Raw genomic sequence first — 21687 nt, 5'->3', positions numbered from 1 at the left:
TTTGGTTTTCAAATACAATTTTTTTTCATGATGTGCCCTGTGTAGTTAAGTATTGTGTATACAAGTGCTACAAGGTAACACATAATCACATTGCATTTTTAATTAACACAGTATTGTAAAGGTTTACTGCATTTTATACATATCTCCGTACAATTCTTCAATTTTTCTATACATATTCTGTGCATTGTTACCTGTATATACAAACTTCGGTTGCTTATGTTTATGGGACCACCTTGTGTCTTCCTTTTATATTTTATTTACCCTTGCTGTAAGAGCTCTGTAACACCAAAATTTCTCATCCGTGGGATAATAAAGGTTTATTCTATTCTATTCTATTCTGTTCTATTAACTTGAAGAATCACATTAAAGTTATGGTTATCTCACTGTCATGTCAGGTATGTCCTGAAACAACTGCATTATACTGCTCACACAACATGGATGCTTTGCGAGCATCTGCACAGACAGCATGTTTACAACAAAGCGAGCGAAGAACCCAGGGTGAGTGTATGCAGAGCCCAGCCCAGCAGCCGGGGCCTGCGCTTCAGCGGGTAACAAAGGCAGTAATGAGCCTCCATTTCTACCAGTACATGTTCCTACAGCAGAATCACAGTGGAGATCTCTTTAAAGTCTATTTGGGTTGATTTTAAACATTTCTTTGTGTTGTTAGGTTTGTGTTCATATCAAAACTTCAATTTAATTTAATTAAATTTTATATAGCGCCATATCACAAAAACAGTTGTCTCAGGGTGCAAACACAAAAACAAAGATTTCTTATGTGTCCTCATTAAATGTCAGCGTGTGGGACATAAGCTCAAGGTCTGTATTATCAGCTGCTAATGATGTGACAGTGATTTCAGACCTTGTTATGGAGTAATATAAAAGTAATGCAAGGAGCTTTAAAACGAAATGTAATACATTACTACATGTCTTTACTATTTTTTGAAGTTAGTTGTTATATTTGTCTTTTATGTGAATTCCAGGCTTTGTTAACGGGTTCTTGGAGATTGCAAAATAAGTGCCTAAAAAGCACTTTGGGTGACTGTCAGCTGTTTTGAAAATGCGCTATATAAATAATTCACTTGATTTGGCTTTTTTTTTTTATTTGAATAATGTCTCCAACACTGCTGAAAGTCTGGTGACCTGTCCAGGATACACCCTGCCATTCGCACAGTGACAGCTGAAAACTAGTAAACTAGTTTCAGGTGATGGGCTAGACTTAAAAAAAAGAAAGACAGAAAAAAAAAAGATTGTCTGGTTCAGGAACACTACGCCCCACCTTAAAACTAAGGTTGTGGTAGAGCAGGGTTGGGCAACTCCAGGCCTCGAGGGCCGGTGTCCCTGCAGGTTCTAGATGTGTCCTTGAACCAACACAGCTGATTTAAATGGCTAAATTAGCTCCTGCAGTTCTCCAGAGCCCTGGTACAAAATAATCATGTGATTCAGGTGTGTTGACCCAAGGTGAGAGGTAGAGGCTTTTTGGAAACACTGTTTAGCCTGGCGTTAGCACATGGCATTGGAAACTAGAGGGGCATGATCTGAATCTGAGTAGTGTTTTTGTCACGGCCTGTGGGATCGGCAAGGCACTGATCAGCATCTCTCTCCCCCTCCCCTGTTTTGCCGGGGCGGAACTCATGGCGGGTTCACGCCCTCGGTCCACGCCCTCCCGGATCATGCACACCTGGGCCTCATCAGACCAGCTGGTATATCAGAAGGAGGAGATCAGCTGTTCAACGCTGGATTGTTGTGAAGACTCTAGTCAGTACACGTCGAGCCCTAGTTTCCCACTCTTCCGTCTCAGAAAGTTAACATTTGTCTCTCTGTTCTAGATTCCCCGGACCCGTCCCCGTGTTTCCCCGTGTGGAGTGTGTAAGAGGTGACTGGTCACTAGCAGAGAGAGGCTGGCGTGAGCGCGTGTGTGATTCCCTTGTTTTCCCTGGAGCCCTGGAACCCTGCCTCTCACATCTTGTGTATAGCACTGTCCTCGCACTGTCTGTAAATACACTTGGTGAAGACTTTGTGAATAAACCGTCTCTGTTAAAACACAACTCCGGAGTCCTGCGAGTGGATCCTCAGAGCAACCCGTGACGGTAACAATCCAGCCATACTATGGATCCAGCGGACTCAGCTCTGCAACCCACCCCTCCTCCAGAAGCCGTGTTGGAGCGACACGAGCAGATGCTACAACACATTAACCATCAGTTGCTCGCACTCACTCAGGCTCTCGCTCAGCACATTCCGCTGCCAGGTCCCGCTATGCCCCCCTCGTCTGCTCCCGCACAGCCGCCAGCCCCGGAACTCTCCACGCCACCAGCCCCCGCTTCCGCGGAATCCCCGGAACGAGCTTTACCGTCACCGGAGCCATTCGCTGGTGAGTTCCACAAGTGTGCTGGTTTCCTAACACAGATTACGTTGCAGTTTAGGCAGCTGCGGCGAACGTATGAGAGTGATGGAGCTAAGATAGCCTTTTTCGTTCAGTTACTCCGCGGTCAAGCCTTGAACTGGGCTCAAGCTGTGTTACGAACTAGCCCGGAGATTACCTATGCTGATTTTCTCTCGAAGTTCAAAAGTGTGTTCGAAAGGGGCACCGGAGCTGAGGCAGCGGGCCACCGTTTGCTGAACTTAAAACAAGGAAGACGGTGTATGGCGGACTTCTCTGTGGAGTTTTGGACACTGGCTGAGGAGACTGGATGGGGGCAGCCTGCGCTGATAAGTACCTTATTGAACAATGTTTGTGATGAACTTAAGGGCGAACTGTTAATGAGGGAGCTGCCCAAGACTCTGTCGGAAGTGATCACCTTATGTGTTAAGGTTGATGAACATTTGAGGGCGCGTCGCCGCGCCAGCAACTACAGTTCCCAGAGGCCTCTGGGGCGAGCGGAGTCAGCTTCCGGCGGAAGCGGAGGTAGCGATCGGGAAGTGGACCGCGGCGACGAGCAGGAGCAACCCATGCAGATCGGACGCTCCCAAGTCTCCCCGGAGGAGAGGGCACGCAGATGGCAGTCCGGTGAGTGCTTTTACTGCGGCCGCAAGGGCCATCACGCCAAGGTCTGTCCTGCTCGGCCAAAAGACCCCGCCCGCCGGTAGAAAGGAGGAAACGGGTGGGCGAGGTCTCCTTCTCACATTCTCCTCCACGCTTCATGCTAGCCGCTAAAGTGACTGTCCACTCTGCCTCTCACTCTCTTCAGGCGCTGATTGACTCTGGGGCGGAGCAGAGCTTCATGGATGCTTCCCTGGCTCTCAAACTTAAGATTTACACACGGGCATTACCCCACTTGTTGCGGGTCACCGCTTTAAACGGTCAACGTCTTCCCGACGTAACAAATGTTACAGAACCCGTGTCCCTAACGCTGTCTGGGAATCACACTGAACTGTTGCAGTTTTACGTCTTTGAAGCCCCTCTCACGCCCCTGGTGCTAGGATTTCCATGGTTACGCCAGCATAACCCCGTGCTCGACTGGAAGGAGGAGAGGGTTCAGGAGTGGGGGGAGGAGTGTCACATGACCTGTTTGACAGCAGCTACTCCCGTTACAGCAGCTAACCCACTACCACACGAGCCCCCTGACCTTTCAGCTATCCCGTCAGAGTATCATGATCTCAAGCAAGTATTTTGTAAGGACCGAGCCCGCTCTCTTCCTCCTCATCGCCCGTACGACTGCAGTATTGATTTGCTCCCGGGTGCACCTCTTCCCACTAGTCGCTTATACAGTCTCTCTCAACCTGAACGTGAATGCATGGAGAAGTATATTAATGAATCCTTGGCTGATGGACTGATTCGCCCCTCTTCATCCCCTGTGGCTGCCGGGTTCTTTTTCGTCACTAAGAAGGATAAAAGCCTTCGGCCATGTATTGATTTCCGGGGCCTCAATAACATTACTATTAAGATTAAATACCCTCTACCACTCTTATCCTCCGCCTTTGAACTCCTGCAGGGGGCGACCGTTTTTACTAAGCTCGATCTGCGGAATGCTTACCACTTAGTCAGGATGAGAGAGGGTGACGAGTGGAAAACGGCCTTCAACACGCACCTGGGCCATTTTGAATACTTGGTCATGCCGTTTGGACTGACTAATGCTCCAGCTGTCTTTCAGGGTCTAGTCAATGATGTTCTCTGAGATTTCATCGATCGTTTTGTGTTTGTGTACCTTGACGACATCCTCATCTTCTCCCACTCTCTCTCGGATCATGTACACCACGTCAGACAAGTCCTGCAACGCCTCCTGGAGAATCGGCTGTTTGTTAAAGGGGAGAAGTGCGAGTTTCATGTGAGTACTGTGTCATTTTTGGGCTACATCATCGAACAGGGCGATTTAAGAACCGACCCAGCTAAGGTACTTAGCTGGGTCGGTTCTTAAATCGCCCTGCAGTCTTAGACTGGCCCACTCCGCCTAACCGTAAGCAGCTTCAACGGTTCCTCGGTTTTGCAAACTTTTATCGGAGGTTCATTCGTGACTACAGCAAGATTGCTTTGCCACTAACCCGTTTAACTTCCCCTAAGGTACCCTTCTGCTGGGATGATCTGGCTCAGGAGGCTTTCTCCCAACTAAAGAAACGCTTCGCGTCGGCGCCCATCCTTCGGCAACCGGATCTCAAGCGGCAGTTCATCGTGGAGGTGGACGCCTCGGATGTAGGGGTCGGAGCAGTTCTCTCCCAGCAACTAGAGGGTAAGCTCCACCCTTGTGCTTACTTCTCCCGTCGTCTCTCTCCTGCAGAGCAGAACTACGACATCGGGGACAGGGAGCTGTTGGCAATCAAACTCGCCCTGGAGGAGTGGCGCCTCTGGCTAGAGGGCGCAACAGAACCCTTTGTGGTATGGACTGACCACAGGAACCTCGAATACATCCGGTCGGCTAAGCGACTAAACGCCCGACAAGCCAGGTGGGCTCTGTTCTTTACCAGATTCTGCTTCACCATCACCTACAGGCCTGGCTCCCAGAACGTGAAACCCGATGCCCTTTCCCGCCAATTCACCGCCTCAGAGGACCCCACCCGTGAGGCTCCCATTCTCCCTCCCACATGCGTTATCGGAGCCCTGTCGTGGGAGATCGAGTCCGCCATACGGGAGGCCCAGCGGGCAGAACCAGATCCGGGGACTGGTCCACTGGGATTGCTCTTTGTTCCCACGTCCGTTCGCTCACGAGTGCTGCAATGGGCCCACGGCGGAAAACTCACCTGTCATCCGGGCATTCATCGCACCGTCACCTTCATCAAGCGGTTCGCCTGGTGGCCTACACTGGCCAAGGACGTCCAAGAATTCATTGCCGCCTGTCCAACCTGTGCCCAGAATAAACCTGTCAACCAGCCCGCTGCTGGCCTACTTCATCCCTTACCTACGCCAAGCCGCCCCTGGTCCCACATTGCGGTTGACTTTGTCACTGGTCTTCCGCCGTCATCAGGTAACACAGTCATCCTCACCATTGTCGACCGTTTTTCTAAAGCTGCCCACTTTGTTGCTCTCCCCAAGCTCCCCACTGCCCTGGAGACCGCCCGGCTTCTGTCGACTCATGTATTTCGCCTCCACGGGATCCCCGCTGAAGTGGTCTCGGACCGAGGCCCACAGTTCACGTCGCGTGTTTGGAGGGAGTTCTGCACCTCCTTAGGGGCCCAGGTCAGTCTCTCATCAGGTTTTCATCCACAGACCTGCGAGTGGATCCTCAGAGCAACCCGTGACAGTTTTGCTATTAAATGTCTGTGCTAATCACTGGTTTTGCATTATGAATAACACTTTTAAGCTTAATTACACTTGGCACCAGCTAAGTCTAATTAGGGGATCGATTTTGTAATCATGTCATCAGCTTTGCATGAGTCTTAAGACTCCTGGGTGAGCAGAGTAGCTCAGCACTCAAACGATCGCCCCCCCCCAGGTGGTCGGGGAGGATTCTGGGTAGACCTGGCACACCTGGTTTTGGATGCCTACTGCAGCACCAACCATTGGTGTCTCAGTGCTCAGTTAAGTGCAAACTGACAGGTATGAGTTTACAAGTCAGAGGTCACAGTTCTGTCCCCGAAAGATATGGTTTGCTTGCTCCAGATTGAGTATGAGTTGCTGCTTCAAGTGGAGAACAGCTTTAGCGTGTTCAGAGTGAGAGAAAAGTGGAGCGTGAGATACACTCAGAGTCATTCAGCATCTAGAGACGTACTGAACTGGTCCCTTGTACATTGTGAGGTTACACTACTCGTAACAATACTCTTACGTTACTTCAGAAATGACCTGAAATGCACCGTCACATAATTGCCAGTTGACTATATAAACCTTAGGCTACTGTTCCACACACCATCACAAATCAGCAACACAAAGCAAAGATGGAAACCAGCTCAAAGAGACAAAGAGGTAGAAATGAAACTTGAAATACTACAAGCCTGACTCCTCATCCCTGCCTTTATTACCTGTTCAAGTCCAGGCCCATAGTAACAATCGCCATATTATTTTTCCAATGCAGTAATTGAAAGTTTCTCATCAATAACTGCGTTTTTTGAATCATTTTGAGTGTAAACGCTTGAAATTCACAGCCAATGAATTGACAAATAGCTCTGATGTTCGAGAGCATGCGCTGACATAGACTGAACCGGCATGTAATTGTTACACCTAATAAATGTGATTATTAGTTAGGTGTAACACATTCAGGAGTAAACAAGCTGATGGTAAAGTCTGACCATTTTAGCCTTGGCATAAATCTTATATGCCAATACTTGTGCAACCATCTCAAAATCTAATCTAAGGTTAATCTAATAAACAAATCACACTCAGTGCTGAGAACAACCCGCTTCACAAAGCAATTTTTCTTTCTGCTCCGTTCGCTTTCAAGCCCAGCTCTGACTTCAGAGGAGGTGCTGCATATTAATGCGTGTGCCATGCTTATTTTTGTTGTGCCTGTGGATCATGTGCTGCGTTTGTGTTGGCATTCAACTACTACAGTGACACGATGAAGGTCGTTATAGCAGGAATGTTGTTTCTATATGAAAGAACACTGGTGGATATTTTTCGAATTTGAATGCTGCAGGCATGTCAGTACAGCTATTTGTTTTACAGCAGCAAGAAAACACTCGGTATGCACTCTATAGGATAACTGAGGGCCGCTTTTTCTTTTCTTTTTGAATATTAAATGATCACCTTGATTAAACAAGTAAAATCTCAACATACATATCCTGAGAGAAGCGGTAAAGGATGGTGGATGCTCGAGTGCTACGCCTACACTTAGGTTTGCTGTCTGCAAAGGCTTATCTTGTCTGTGCTTTGACAGGGCTTAGGGAGGGAAGAGGTGAGCCATACAGGCAGTGTCAGTCAAAACTGTGTGAGGAGTACATTTGCAGTTCTCCCACTAACAGGCCTAATGTGTCTTTATTTTATTTTTTATATTTCTGTCTCTCTCCTCCCAGCGTGGCCACAACTTGCCAGCTTTCCCGATAGAGGAATGGCGTGCCGCTTGCTATTGTTGCTCGCTGGCTTACTTCTCCGTGTGCTTACGGACCGTGGACCAAAGCTTATTCTCATCAACAGGTATAGTGCTTCTTTGCAAGGTCACGCCTGTTATCCCCCGATAAACAAAGACGTGCCGAAGATGGGGGAAAAACAAAGCTCCGGTGCTGGCGTCAACAGTGACAACATGGCTTTGCTGTCTCCGCTGATAAAGGCATAGCAGCACACAGCTGGAAAAGCAACAACCTGGACAAGCCACAGTATTAGTTGAATGCTGTCACTCAAAATAAGAGGGGAGCAGGGATAATTAGAGTAGCCACACTGGTGCATGGGATGACTTAAAGTCTAACTTCAACGCTTTTCCTGAAGTAATTACCGTAGGTGGCTGATAACTGCTCCATCAATTGATGGATTTCAACAGTTGCAGAGTAACACTGCGCAGCAGCGTTAGCAGAGGTGCTGTGTAGTGATGAGGCCCCAGGGGAGAAGTCTGACCTCCAGACAGCTCTAATAATGTTCTTTCCAACTGACAGGCACAAGGCGCAATGGCAGGCCACCCTAAGCCAGTCGTAATGACAAGCTGTAATGCACAGGTCAGCCATTTTGTTATCAGCCAAGACCTGTCAGTAGGACTGAAGTCAGGAAGAGACAGGTGGAGTGGTGTTCGTCACATGTCACATCATTACCTTATCTTTGCCATTACTGAAATCAAATACATCACCGAGGAGAAAGGCTATTCTTGAACTTGTACTTTCTTGAAACTGGGGCTGCAAAAGTCAACAAATTACCAATTTATTTTTATTAAACTTAACAACTTGTACTAAAGTTTGTGATGTAACCTTGGTGTTCTTTCTTGGATAACTGTAAATTACGCCTGGAAATGGCTGCGCAGGAGCTGACACGAAAGTGAGAAAATGACTAAACGTTAATTATAAAGATCACGTTATATTCCATCCAATTAGTAAAACAAATGTCTCCCTGAAAAAATAAGAGAGCAGAACACACAGTCGCAAAGCCCCTTTAGCAACAGATGCACGCGCTGCAGTACCTCTGATTGGTGGCCATTATTGGCACCCTCCACCCTTTGATCTGGCTCAGCTCCGTGTCTGACACCTCAATCTGGAGGGGGAGACGGGGGATCCACACGTTGAGCTCCAGCTGAGCACTTAGGTATCCGTGGGTGAAGTTCACCATCATCTTCACCTTGCCCTTCATCTCCTTGCCGTTCACAAAAACGTAGTCACACCTGTCAGACACCTGCATGTGAGGAGGGGGGAGGATTAAAAAAGACAGCATTTAAGTTGAGCTCTTCTGACGGCTGCACTAGATGACTACACAGCAAATTACACAGTGCAATATACTGTACAGAGTACCATGTTGGCCCCGGCCCTGCGAGTTGATTATAAGGCTTTACACTTCTGAGCACTCCTCTGATATAGCATTCCTGTAACTACTTTGAACAAGATGAAAGGTCCTCGATCTGCTCGACTCTCAGGAGAAGAGGGGGGAGGACAGCAAGGACATCTTTGAACCTGAGGGAAAGCACAGCATGGTCTGCTGTTTTATTGTTGTTCAGCCTGCAGCTGAAAGAGGAACCAGCAGATGGACACTAGTAAGATGACAGCTGATAAAAATGACCAAAGTTGAAGCTAGTGGTTTTGTAAATTATGTCATAGAAAGAATTAGTGAGCTAGTTTTGTGCTTTAGAAACATGTAACCGTCAGAAGGTTATTCCTTGATTATTGATTATGAGGATTTACAGACACATACAATTACCTCTTTAAGTCTAAGCACTTAATGGGTAATTATTTAGTATACCTTGAATGTAGGAACACATTTTTTATTCCTCTGGGCGTTTTCTCAATCTTACATATTAATCTCATCTTGGAACAGACTGCCATGGCTGGTACCAGATGGAATTCGACGGTCTGGGAAAAAAATCTTTTTTTTCCCTTGCTTCTTCTTCTTCCAAGTTATTTCTCTACAGTGAGATAAAACCATAAACAACCATTTATCATGAAGCTGTGGCAGGATATCCTCTGAGACCAAAGGAGGAAAAAAAAATTGTGTGTGACAGAATGTGTTCTGTTCACTTCACCTTCAGCATGAAGCTAGCTGTGGAGTTTGTGCGGGACCGTGGAAAGTAAATGTGGCTGTTTTGTATAAATAAAAGCAGATATTTGGAGAGTTGCCGCATCGATTTTTAAAATTTTGTTTATTTCTTTTTTTCTGTCTGCCCCACTGAGCTTGCAGGCTGAACTAGTGGCATTCCTCAAGATCTGGTATGTGGATTGCAAGAATAGCCCCACTTGGTGTACGCTTGATCAAAACAACAGAACATCAAAACAGCATCATGAGAGACATTCCAGCTGATTTCTTTTGCTCCCATTCATCTTGACATATGGATATAAACACGCAGCTTCAAAGTCAGGAAAGAAGTGAAAGAACAATTTAATGCAATAACATGTACATGCAAAATCTGCTTTGAAATGAAATGCATAGTAGTGTTTTTGTGCAATAAAATACATACCTTCAACACTATTTCGGTACTTTGTTTTCTTATTCAGTTTTTGTATAAAACTATTTTGGACATATCTGTAGTCCACATGTGCACATTTGTTTCTTTTCTCTTTGCCTTCCCGAGTTTGACAGCAGGTCGGCAGTGGAGAGAGGTGATTCTTTCTTTCTTTTTGTCAACCAGACGACATGGTAGTGATTATGATACAAGTTTATACTTTTTCACAAAGTTGCCCCTGATCTGATCTGAATTAAGCTGCTTTTCTCTGTAAGGTTGTCTCCTTCTCCACTGGTAAACCGCTTATCCCTCTGACTGCTTGTACATTTGTGCAGAAAACTTCAGAGTCAAACTGACCAAACCTTCATATCAGGGACCAGAGGTGAGCCGGGTCTACAACAGCAGTCTTTAGTGGAAGACCTCGCAGTGACCAAGCCAAGAGGCGGCACATGCGGTGAGCATCATAAGCACTTATGATTGTTTTTATATTTATGAATATTCAGAACAAATGGCCTGAACTGTGGAGCAGGGCATTGTGTACAAAATATTTTGGCTGTATGAACACAACTGTCACTTAGCACCTCTCTTTGTCCTACACCTCAAAATCACTTTTTGGATGCAGTGCATGAAATTCAGCATGCATCACAAACTCACACATTTGTAAGAGTAACAGCACTGGAAAGAGTCCAGAACTGCAAAAGGAGAGGATCTTGAAGGGGACAACATCAGCCAACATCAGCTAAATTAAAAAGTTTTTATCTTATTTTAAGTGTTTCTGAAGCACGTACTATGGAATTCACTGGTTGGAAGAATCAGGCTTTATGTTATGCTTGAATTTTACTCTAATTTACGCAGGAATGGAATCTAACTCACGGTGGCACGGTGGTTAGCACTGTTGCCGCACAGCAAGAAGGTCCTGAGTTCAATTCCACCATCAGGCTGGGGTCTTTCTGTGTGAAGTTTGCATGTTCTCCCCGTGTTTGCGTGGGTTCTCTCTGGGTACTCTGGCTTCCTCCCACCGTCCAAAGACATGCAGCTTGTGGGGATAGGTTAATTGGATAATCCAAATTGCCACTAAGTGTGAATGTGCAAATGAATGTGAGTGTGAATGGTTGTCTGTCCCTGTGTGTTAGCCCTGCGACAGACTGGCGACCTGTCCAGGGTGTACCCTGCCTCTCGCCCTATGACAGCTGGGATAGGCTCCAGCGCCCCCCGCGACCCTGAAAAGGATAAGTGGAAGCGAATGGATGGATGGAATCTAACTAGCCAAATCATTGGGAACTTCAGTAGCACTTTAGAATACAGCCATACTTGCCAACCTTGAGACCTCAGAATTAGGGAAACATTCAAAAGGGCTGTTGGGGGGTTGATAAATAAATTTTACAGTGTTTATTTATTGGATAAAATAAGTTGGCCAGAAACGGCTGGGTGTCCAAATTCAGAGGCTGCTTCCACCTGAGGACCCGGCCTTCGCGGTCTAAAGAAAGCCGGGTAGTACGTCACGAGCTCTCTCGGTGGAGTGAAACTCTGCCGTCTGCTCCTTGCTATCTAAAATATAACCGGGCACTGGCGTAAATTCTTGACCGTCTCACACTTCTGTTTAATCAGTTTTCTGTTTGACTTTTATTCAGCTGTGTGAAAACCCCGGAGGAACCCACCCGAGGGATTAATAAAGTTAAAATTAACCTAATCTAATAACTTTAATCTCAGCCAAACCATTTTACTCACAAACAAATAAAACACTGAAAAAGCCAAACAATAACATTTTTAAGTTATCAAAGTGACTTATATATCATGTTTAACCCGAGTAGCGAAAGACTGCGGGGGTTTGAAAACGATGTGTCGGGTGTTTGGTGTTCTCGCCAGCTCAGATATTTGAAGTTTACACAGCTACATTCTCGCCTGAAAATATGTTAAAAGTTTATTTTGCGACCCAGAAAGAGAAATAAGAGTAATATTAAACTAAGTAGCTGCCGTCATTGTTGGAAACTGGAATTGGCTGGGCCGCACTATGAATTCTGCGATATGGTTTTTCAATTTTGTTGTCCGGGTGGAAAATCGGGAGAAATTCAGGAGAATGATGGCTCTGGGAGATTTTCGGGAGGGGCACTGAAATTCAGGATTCTCCCGGAAAAATCGGGAGGGTTGGCATGTATGAATACGGCCTGTCACTAAGGGTGTAATTCTGCTAGAATTAAAAGGAATTTCAGTGTAATTTATCTGGCATTACAATGTAGTTACACTTACTTACAAACATCTACTAATAGATACACTTGAGTAAAATACAGAAGAAGAAATAATTATACTGTAAGTAACTTTAAGTAATGCACATTTATAGGTATTTTACAGAAAAGGAGGGACAAGTGATAAACAATAGTAATTTTAACATTTTTGGTGCAGATCCACAAACATTGTGAACAGTTTCTGATTGTAACTGAACTGATTGCACACTACTTAAAATTACTCATGGTATAATTATTTGTTTTTTTCTTTGTACAAACTTGAATTGCTACCCCCTATTTATAACATTTGTTATTACACCAGCCATTCTTAAACTTTTAAAAAGTCTCCTGCACAGCAGCGAGCTATCAACAGCAGTGGACTCTATGACCAGAGACCAAAAAGTTCTGAAAGCCCCTGTGAGAAAGATGAAAAGCACGCTGTAGGGCATCCTTCAAGGCTACATCTAACCATCAGAGAACTTCTGTTAAGAACTGCACAGGCCTTGCATTTTCAAGTGGACACATGAAGGATGAGTGGATATTTCCTCTGTGTTATTACGCCAAGTACGGAGAACGTACAAAGTGGTACCTTGTAATACAGTGCAATGAAACACAGACCGACGGCTTAAAGAAGCTTTTAAACGTCTGTACGAGCGCGGTGTCCTTCCCCTGGTTACAGTCAGTCATGGAGCAGATAGGACTCAGTGCTCCCGATGCGGGAGTGTGTTTGAACAGATAAAGATGTCAGAGGAGTCCCTGCTCTTTATCAGCTCTCATTGTTAGCCTCTTTTTCTCTCACCACACTCAGTCTGCTGAGACTGAAGTGCTTTGACAGTCTCTTCATCTCTGACTCTACTTAGTTGGTGTGAAGCAACTGAGCTGCATGAGCAGCGAATTGCAGGCTATGCGATGCCTGACCGAAAAACGTGCAGGGCTCACTCACCATATCTAGTAGCTAAATGAAAAAACTACAAAAAAAAGCCTACAAAATTTAAATTAATAAAAAAATTGTAAACATCTGGTATTTATTAACGTACAGCTCTGCTACGGTATTCTTAATGACAAGGAAATTACTGTAACTGCCTGCTAGGAATTTGATCAACACCCCACTAATCTAGGGAGAAACAATTACGGAAAACATGGCAGCTGACATCGTGCTGTCCCGACCAATTACACAGGCGTGCTTATACCGCCCTGCTGTGCGCTCTGATTGGCCAGAATAGACTTAAATCAATATTGCGACATAAGGGGACACTGCCACTTAATCAGCAGGCCCTTTAACCCCTCCTCCACCCTCACCACTGGGTATGTGTCGCGCCACGCCGAGGGTGGAACTGCCTCTGCGAGTTACACGCTCTCCGTCATTCTTCTTTACAAAGTATCGTAAACGTCCAGGAGGATCCACCGCCACATTAATCAGGCGCATTAGGCAGCTAACGGGAGAATACTTACAGAGGACATTAAGGCTGTCTCTGGATCTAGCCCAGGAAATTAACTACTCACCAGACAGTCACAATCCAAGGCAGATATGAGCGATGGGAGTAGGGAGTATGAAGGTAGGATGAGTCTGTCTCTGGCTTGTACAGAGCCGGTTTGACAGAAGCAATTAAGCTGCTCAGACATCTCTGCATAAGATTCAGCGCTCACTTCAGTGCAAGGAAAAGGTTTGCACATAGCAAGGTTTCTAATGATTATGCTGCGCGACGATAGCAGGAGTTGCAGGAGCTCGCTCATAACACGACCTTCATGGCTAATGTGAAGATGGAAGATTATCCCTGCAATTTCATGAATGTGTGTGTTGCTGTTGTTATTTCAATGATTCTTTTATTTGTGCGAGCTGCTGAAATACCGCACATCTTTTCTGACTAGAATTCACAGTTCAGTTCTGAAACAAGAAATTGTTTAATGCTGAGCGTGAAGACAGAGCTCCAAGTTATTAATGCTGCAAATGTTATGAATGAATTGTTATTTTGCAGTATCAGTACTTTCTTCACACAGAGGCAAGTTCTATACACTTAAAAGGCTTTTGTCAGTGTTGCCCAGGAGGAGAAAAATTAAATCTGTTACATGGATATGGATTTATGAAGCAAACCATGGGTAACCACAGCCAGTGGAGGCAACCTGAAGAAAGAATAACTTGTTAATCAACATTACAGCAAAAGCTATCACTCCTATGGCTTTGGTTGGACTGTGCTAAGGAGGCACCTGGAAAACAAAAATATGCCTTCTAAAAGAAACGTGGCTTTCTTTGAAAGAGTGCTGGATCTGAGCCAGAGGTAACACTTATTTTGGATTGTGTGAACATGTATAAGGTGATGTAGGCAAGCTAAGTGAAAAAAAAAAGAGGACAATGACACAAATGAGATATCAAAATTGCCTCAATCTGACAACACAGCCAATAGAAGAGCTTGAAAAAACATTTCCATAGATTCACACACAGTAAATGCAGCTCATATGGTGAGCTTTGCATGAGCCTTACACGTAGCTGTCAACATGATAACCCAGAATAAGCACAGACATAGCCTTATTTCTTCCTACACAGAACAAATTTGTGTAAACTGCACAAATTCCCAAAGAGCTTTAAAGAAAAATCATGTAACCTGGTATTTCTTTATAATTTACTGTAATTTAGGAGGCTGAAGTAAGTGGAAGCACCATTTCATGTGATGTGATTCACTGTTCTATGTTAAAGTCACTCTGTGTTTATTTAATCCTAATCGTCCAGGTCACAATCTGTCACCTTTATGTATACGATCACAGGCTATGATTATCAAAAAAAACCCTCCTGAGTGAGCAACAGTAAGTATGCTGCAGGTGGGGCTTTTTGTTTTTAAAGCAGAAGCATCCTTCTTCACTTAATCGTCCTCCAGAACACACTTAAGACAATTTAAGGTGATCAATTATGGTAAATGTTCTCGTCTACTATAGCTTTTAATTTTTGACATCACAGCCATTTGGAAATGGAAACAGACCAAAGGCATTTTCATTGTAGGGCTTTTTGGATAGAGCCAGTAGAGGCAGAAAAAATAGTGGGACAATTAAAGGAGAGATGACATGCAGCAAAGAGCCTCAGGCAGAATCTAACCAAGACACTGCAGGAAGGGCCAAACCTTCTGTCCACGGGCCTGCACACTCATCCAAATGAGCCGTGGGGGTGCTGACTGATGTGACTGTTTCTTCTTTGGGTTTGCATTGAGTCTCTTGGATCCCGTCTCAGTGTGACTTCCTTTGTTTGCATAGCAAAGCCACTTTTACACTTTTTTGTTTTTTGGTTTCATGCTGCAGGTTTAAAAGGGACCGTATAAAGAAAAAGTTGTCAGTTGTCACTGCATATCAAACATGCTCTTTCATGTTGTTTTCCAGTGTTTGTTTTCATTTTCTTCAGGGTGCATGTGTGCTAAATGTACTAAACATCATTTCAACACTTTCTATAAAAAATGCACTACCTACCTAATCTTTAATATAATTACATGGGCTCATATGTGGGTTAATTATAATGGCAATTTGAGTTTCCATTGCAAATTGCATTTGATTAACTTAAATGGACTACAGACATTTTAGATTACATGTTGTTCACATTTAACAGATTTACTATTAAGCATTTAAACATATTTTGCAGGTATATCCACACATAAAGGTTATATTATAGATAACTAAAATAAAATAAAATTTGAAAACCAAAATCTTGTTAACTAATATAAAAATAAAAACTAGTCTTAAAAGTAAAGAACTACAAAAAAATGATGTTGTTAAGTTGAAAACCTATCAAAAATAAAATAAAATAAAATATGCCCAAATTGCCTAATGAGACTTTGATGGATGTCTGCAAGACCGGGAGTCAACTGCTTTCAACAAGTTCTGTGTTTTTATTGTTATACCTGTATAGAGTTTCCTAAATCTTGACATATGCCTTTCATACAATAATAATTAAAATAGTAAAATTAACACAGAAAATAATGAAAACTAAAGAAAACTACACTTTTTCAAACAATAAAAATCAAACTGAATCAATAAAACCCACTCTGGAAACTAAAAACCAAACTGAACTAAAACCGAAGAGTAGACACATACACAACATTACTTAAGAATGCAAACCCTTTACATACTAGTACTGCACCTGTCTATATATCTGAAGTCATATTTGCACAGGGCATCACCTTGGTACTGCACTGAGCTGTAGCAGCTCATGTAAAAATAAATAAATAAAATGTCACTCTTTGAAAAACACCAACAGAAACTAATCTGAAGCCTGCGATGGCATGGTGTTTATGCGAGAGCAGAGATTGCGGGAGTCTTTCCCCCCCCTCTTTTCAGAAGTTGATTTTACTGACCTTGACCACGTCTTCATCTGTTGAGCGACATGTCGCCGCTTCAGAGACGTCAGTAACAGAGGCATCAGTTCCAACAGTCACCACCTTTACAGGAACAGCCACCGTCTTTCCAGTCAATACAGCGGTGTTCAGAATCTCAGAGTCCTGAAGATATAAAAAGAAGACAGAGATCAAAGCAAAGAAACAGTTAGAAAGTAACAGCTTAGAAATGAAAGTTAATCGTTTGTGGATAAACCTTCAGACTAATAACTGATGGATATCTTATCTTATCCTTTATCTTTCCCATACCTTACCTACAATGTTTTTCATAAAAGTCAAACTTAACCTGCCAACACTAGTCAGTTCCATTATGTATAAATTGGCACTTGCTGCCCAATCACACTTAACTAGGCTCTGTGAAAGAAACAGAAGAACCAAATGCTCCAATTTGCCCCTGGACTGCAGTAGAGATCGTTCCAGTAAATGACATCAGTGATCAGACAGCCCCGGTCCTTTAAGTCCACTGGCACAGCTTCATTACTCTGAACAGAAATCTTAACCTTTCATTACAGACACACACACACACACACGCACGCACGCACGCACGCACGCACGCACGCAGTCACACATACACACACCAGCATTGTCACAGAAGATAATCGGAACCAATTAAGATAAGTCTGAGTTAACTTTTTTCTCTCTGAAGTCACCAAAGCACATTGGATTGTCTCTTCTGCCTATTCAGCCCAAAGAAATTGCACTTCAATTACACAAACTGCTACAGAACCCTGAGCGCCACAGTAAATAGTCGCTACTAAGGTCAAAGTGTACTTTTCAATAGTTACAGTGTAGAGCACTCATATATTGCGCCTGGTGAACTTAAGGGACTTCAGCTAATTGTAAAGCATGACAAAAGTCTCTATTTTCAAGATGTTTTCATTCTGCTAAAGAGACAGTCTCACAAAAGCTCAGATTTCCTTGATTTCAATAGGCGAGAACCCGAAGGCATCTTTTTCTGTCCCCACTGTATTGAAGCTTTGCCAGCACTGAAGATGTGTTCCTACTATTTTTTCCCCCCTTTTAACAGAGAAATCTTCCTCTTGAGTGATGCCTGTTGAATTAAACGTCTCATTTGTTTAGTGTTTTATTGCTAAACCTGACAGGCACAGACAGGACCAATCTACAGTGGCTGACTTCCTGTCCATATTCATATATATCCCACAGTCACCGGGGAAGTACACAAGAGCCGTGCACTCGCTTTCCAAAGACTTGTTTGTGAGCTTTCCAATGGAGCTCATTCAAAGAGAAAGAAAAAAAAGAAAAGGAGGATTAAGTTTGATTGAAAGAAAGCTCGTCGTTTGTAAGGCTGGTCATTTGTAGCATCATTCAGCTTTGGAGTGAAATGATTATTAGCTGAGCCAAGAGATACCGATGAATCACAAAAAAACCCACTTAATCTTCAAATGGCGTTTCATTACAATTTTATAGACTGTGACAGTGTTATATAGCAATATAAACCCTTCTCTTGCTGTGCCACTGACTTTGATTCAATTCGTCTTAAAACCGAGGAATGCTGTAAATTAATTCCACGTCTGCTGGGATTCCTCCATTTTCAGAGGGTCATCTATAATATATGATAGGGTAAATGGTGGGGACCTGGTGAAAGCTGGCGCTAATGTTAGATTACAGCAGCTGGATATGACCCGAGAGCTGTAGAGAGCGAAGCCTGGCAGTAATAAGCCACAGCGGGATCGCACGGTGATGCATCAGCGGTCCGCAAGCTCGGACATAGACAGCGCAATTAAACACATAATAGAGACCAGTGGCGAACATCAGCAGGTTAAAAAAGTGTGAATGAAGAGACAATGAAATATGGGCCTGCGAAACTAAAAGAAATGCACGTGTTCTTACTATAGATCAGGCTGGTCTTTGAGATGCAAGCTTTATTTTGATAGTTCTGAATGTGCCATTTATAATACCAGTGCTACTTTTAGCATGTAAAGATTTCTCTGAAGGCCTCCTCTGCGTCGTATCAGAAACAGCGGGAGAAAACAGCAGCCTTTGATAGGACCAAATACGTATTGCATTTAATGTGAAATTGGCTGAACAGGAGATAAGACACGCTATAAAATAATTGGTTTCTGTGTCGTGTTACGAAGCGAGCTTCCTTTGTACTGAATGCAGCAGATTACAACTCTAACAAATTAACACATCACGTCAAAATGCAGTATTGCCACTATGTTATCTTTTAAATTATTTATGATTTATGATCTGTTGTTACAAGAATAACAAGGCCTAAGATGAGCGGTGACAAACAATGTTTTCATCAGGAGAAATGACGAGAACGATATGCGACATACAGTAACTGCGAACGTCGGCAGCATGGCTACTGACTTATGAGCAAAACGTACAGTTAAGGATATTCTGTGTTTATGTCATGTGTCAATGTCGCCTTTAAATGGGGAGTAGGGATTATCTTTATCAGATAATATTATTTCTTTAGGAGGCCTTGCAGGGAGGAAAAAAAGATACTAGGCTTTCTTATAAAGACCCTTAACAAAACAGATCCTCATGATGACAGCCAGGCAAAGATGCTATAGCTTAGTCACACCTGAAACACCATCTCCAGTGAGCATTGATTTAGAACAGTGATGTGCAGCATGCATCTGAAAATGACACACACATTTAATAAAAACGGAGTACTTTTTATTCCTTCATGCGAAGCAGCAATAAAAATGAGAACTGGCCCGAAACTGTATTGTACCAATCAAGATGTTCTCAGGTTTGAACGGTGGTGTCCTTCACCTCTGCATGCATTATATAGATTTTTAGCCGATACCTTTAGAGACACCTCTAAGTATGTGGGTTGAATGTTAGTTTGCATCTCACCTGTTGACGCCGGTGTTTGTGCTTTACTTACGAGCCGGTCTGGCCCCTCAAGTCTAATACATGGGATTCTTTTTGTCCAATAAGGTGCAGGAGAACTGCCTGTCTGCTTTATCAAGGATCTCTCTGTTAGCATTCAGCACGCTGCTGAGGCTGGTAATGTGCTCTGGGCCATAATTTCTGCCCGTGTCTCACTTGGATCTGAAAATAAGTGAGATTTATGGTGTCAGCCTGAGTGACACAGGCAGCATGAGAAGCAGCAAAGCCTGTCCCGTCCCGCTGTTGCGATTAACTTCTGCTTCAGCCCGGCGTTAACACATCCATATTCTGACCCCGCCATCGGCGCTGCAGCTACAAATGAACAGGTCAAACACATTGTCGAGTTGAGGATTTTAGGGCCTGCATTATTCATAGCGCGGCAGACAGAGGAGAGTGTGGTAAATACAGTGTAAATGCTTAGCGTGTGCACCTGTTTGTGTCAACCCCCACGTCAATGTGGCTGTCCTGAAGCCAGCAGGATGCCAAGATAAAACAAAAACGTAAAAAAAGAGAAAGAAAAAGACATCAGCGTTGAAAAATTCTACGAGTGTTTTGGTTTGACTGACGACTCATCATTGGATGTGAGCCTCTTTATGATCTTTCATGTCATTTCAAGAGCAGGTGCATTAAGACAGCCGTGATGCCTGCCAATAGTCAGCTTAACTACAGTGAATGAAATATTCATAGTTGTGATAAACATTTTCATCCCTTGGTGATAAAGTATATGTACGTGTGAAGAAACTGAAATGGGACAACAGGAACGGCGAATATGCTGTAGACATTAAACGCCACTCAGACAGTGTCCTGGAGCTATTAAGCAGACTAAAAGAGACATGTCCTTTCATCAGCTTTCTCTCTCCACATTGTGCAATGCTCAATGTGGCACTTCCTCCCCTCGATTCTAGTGGGCGTTTAATTGGCTAGAACAGAGAAACATGGAGGAGAGTGGGAATAAAGGCCTTGGTAGCGCCATGCAGAGCGATACATCACTGCATGACAGCGCATTGAAGTGGTGGGATGATTGTGAAGCCAACACAGTGCCTTTTAATGAGGGTCTCTCTCTCTCTCTTTCTTTCTCCCTTGCGTCGTTCTCTTTTCATCCCACTTTTACTTCTCCAAGTAAGAACAGGTTACTCTCCTGCCTTCATTTCCCCCTCTTCCTTGTCTCCTCCCAGCTGATGGGATAAAGGTGGCTGCGGTACGCGGCCCATCTCCGCTTGGCAGTCAACCCTCACTGCCTCCTAAAAGACATCTAACCGCCTTTCAGTAGCAGTGCCCTGTCTGGGGTACATGCCGGTCAGAGATCTGATCTGCTCATTACTGTGGGCTGTGGCTGGCAGAGAGAAGATTAACTTGATGGCTGCTTTGATACTTGATCTGTTCAGCTTAAAAGGAGATGTAATGAGGACATGGACATGGATGAACTGGCACCTCAGAATAAAATGTATTGTTAAGGGGGCCACTTTTGTAGATACCTCAGTCAATAATTAAGAGACATCAAAGAAAGGGTACCTTTTTTCCCTATTAAAGTACAGAATAAAAATAAGCCATGAAAGGTGTCAATGTGTGAAAGAGTGTATATTGGGTTTTGTACCGTTTTTTCCCCTTTAAAATGCACCGTCACTGCCTCGGTAGGAAAAGAGGCAACTGATTAGCATCAGCTGTTTCATATGTACTTCATAATCACTGTGAACATCCATAATTAGTCAGCTGTTTCTCTAGCAGCTGCCTAGTAATATTCAAACACTTGTACAATATAGAAATTACGGTCCAGTGTTTTTAAGCTTTTAAGCTGTTTTCACGCATGAACTCTGAACTACGTCTCCAGAATCGAGTCAGGACACTGTCTGCTGTTGCTCTCTGCACAATGTAACACACAACAGTACATTCTCACTAGTGGAAATACAATACTCCATAGGCTTACCGGGGATATTCTAACATAGATACAGCTGAAAACTGGTACCTAGTAGGGACCTAGTAGGGTGTCTGAATGCATTTTTGCATTTTCATATGCAGCTTTGGTAAGGTAACAGCTTTATTCTGCTTATATACAGTACATCCATTCCATGTCTACCCCCTTCACAACATCATGGGAGAACTAAGATGTGCTGTATGCAGTGATTACAGCAAAAGTTTACCATTTATCAAATACCACAATGAAAACAAGTTACATGCATGTTGGTTTAATCATTTAAAAACTGAAAATCAGGAAAATAAGAACTTAAGTTCTGGTCTGTTGTGGCCATTTTCGAAAAATAAATAAATAATGCTACTTGTTTCCTGGGTGAGGGACCAGACAAA

General features: G+C 43.8%; 1 protein-coding gene across 4 annotated transcripts in view; it reads right to left on the bottom strand.

Annotated features, from left to right (window-relative positions):
* The window catches only part of LOC309719642 (transmembrane protein 132C), a 173856-nt gene that overhangs the window by 13049 nt on the left and 139120 nt on the right, over positions 1–21687 (bottom strand). For all 4 annotated transcript variants that reach the window (XR_014280273.1, XM_082555910.1, XM_082555912.1 and 1 more), the window contains exons 5-6: positions 16483–16626; positions 8463–8671 (exon numbers count right to left, since the gene is read on the bottom strand). Coding sequence is in view for 3 of the 4 variants with exons in the window: in XM_082555910.1 (XP_082412036.1) it covers positions 8463–8671; positions 16483–16626 (353 nt within the window). In the remaining variant the exon portion in view is untranslated. The remainder of the gene's footprint in view (positions 1–8462; positions 8672–16482; positions 16627–21687) is intronic.

This window comes from Aulonocara stuartgranti (assembly GCF_965226115.1).
Source record: "Aulonocara stuartgranti genome assembly, chromosome: 12".
Classification (NCBI taxonomy): Eukaryota; Metazoa; Chordata; class Actinopteri; order Cichliformes; family Cichlidae; genus Aulonocara; species Aulonocara stuartgranti.
The sequence above is the reverse complement of the archived record's forward strand: the minus strand, read 5'-3'. Positions and strand labels throughout refer to the sequence as shown.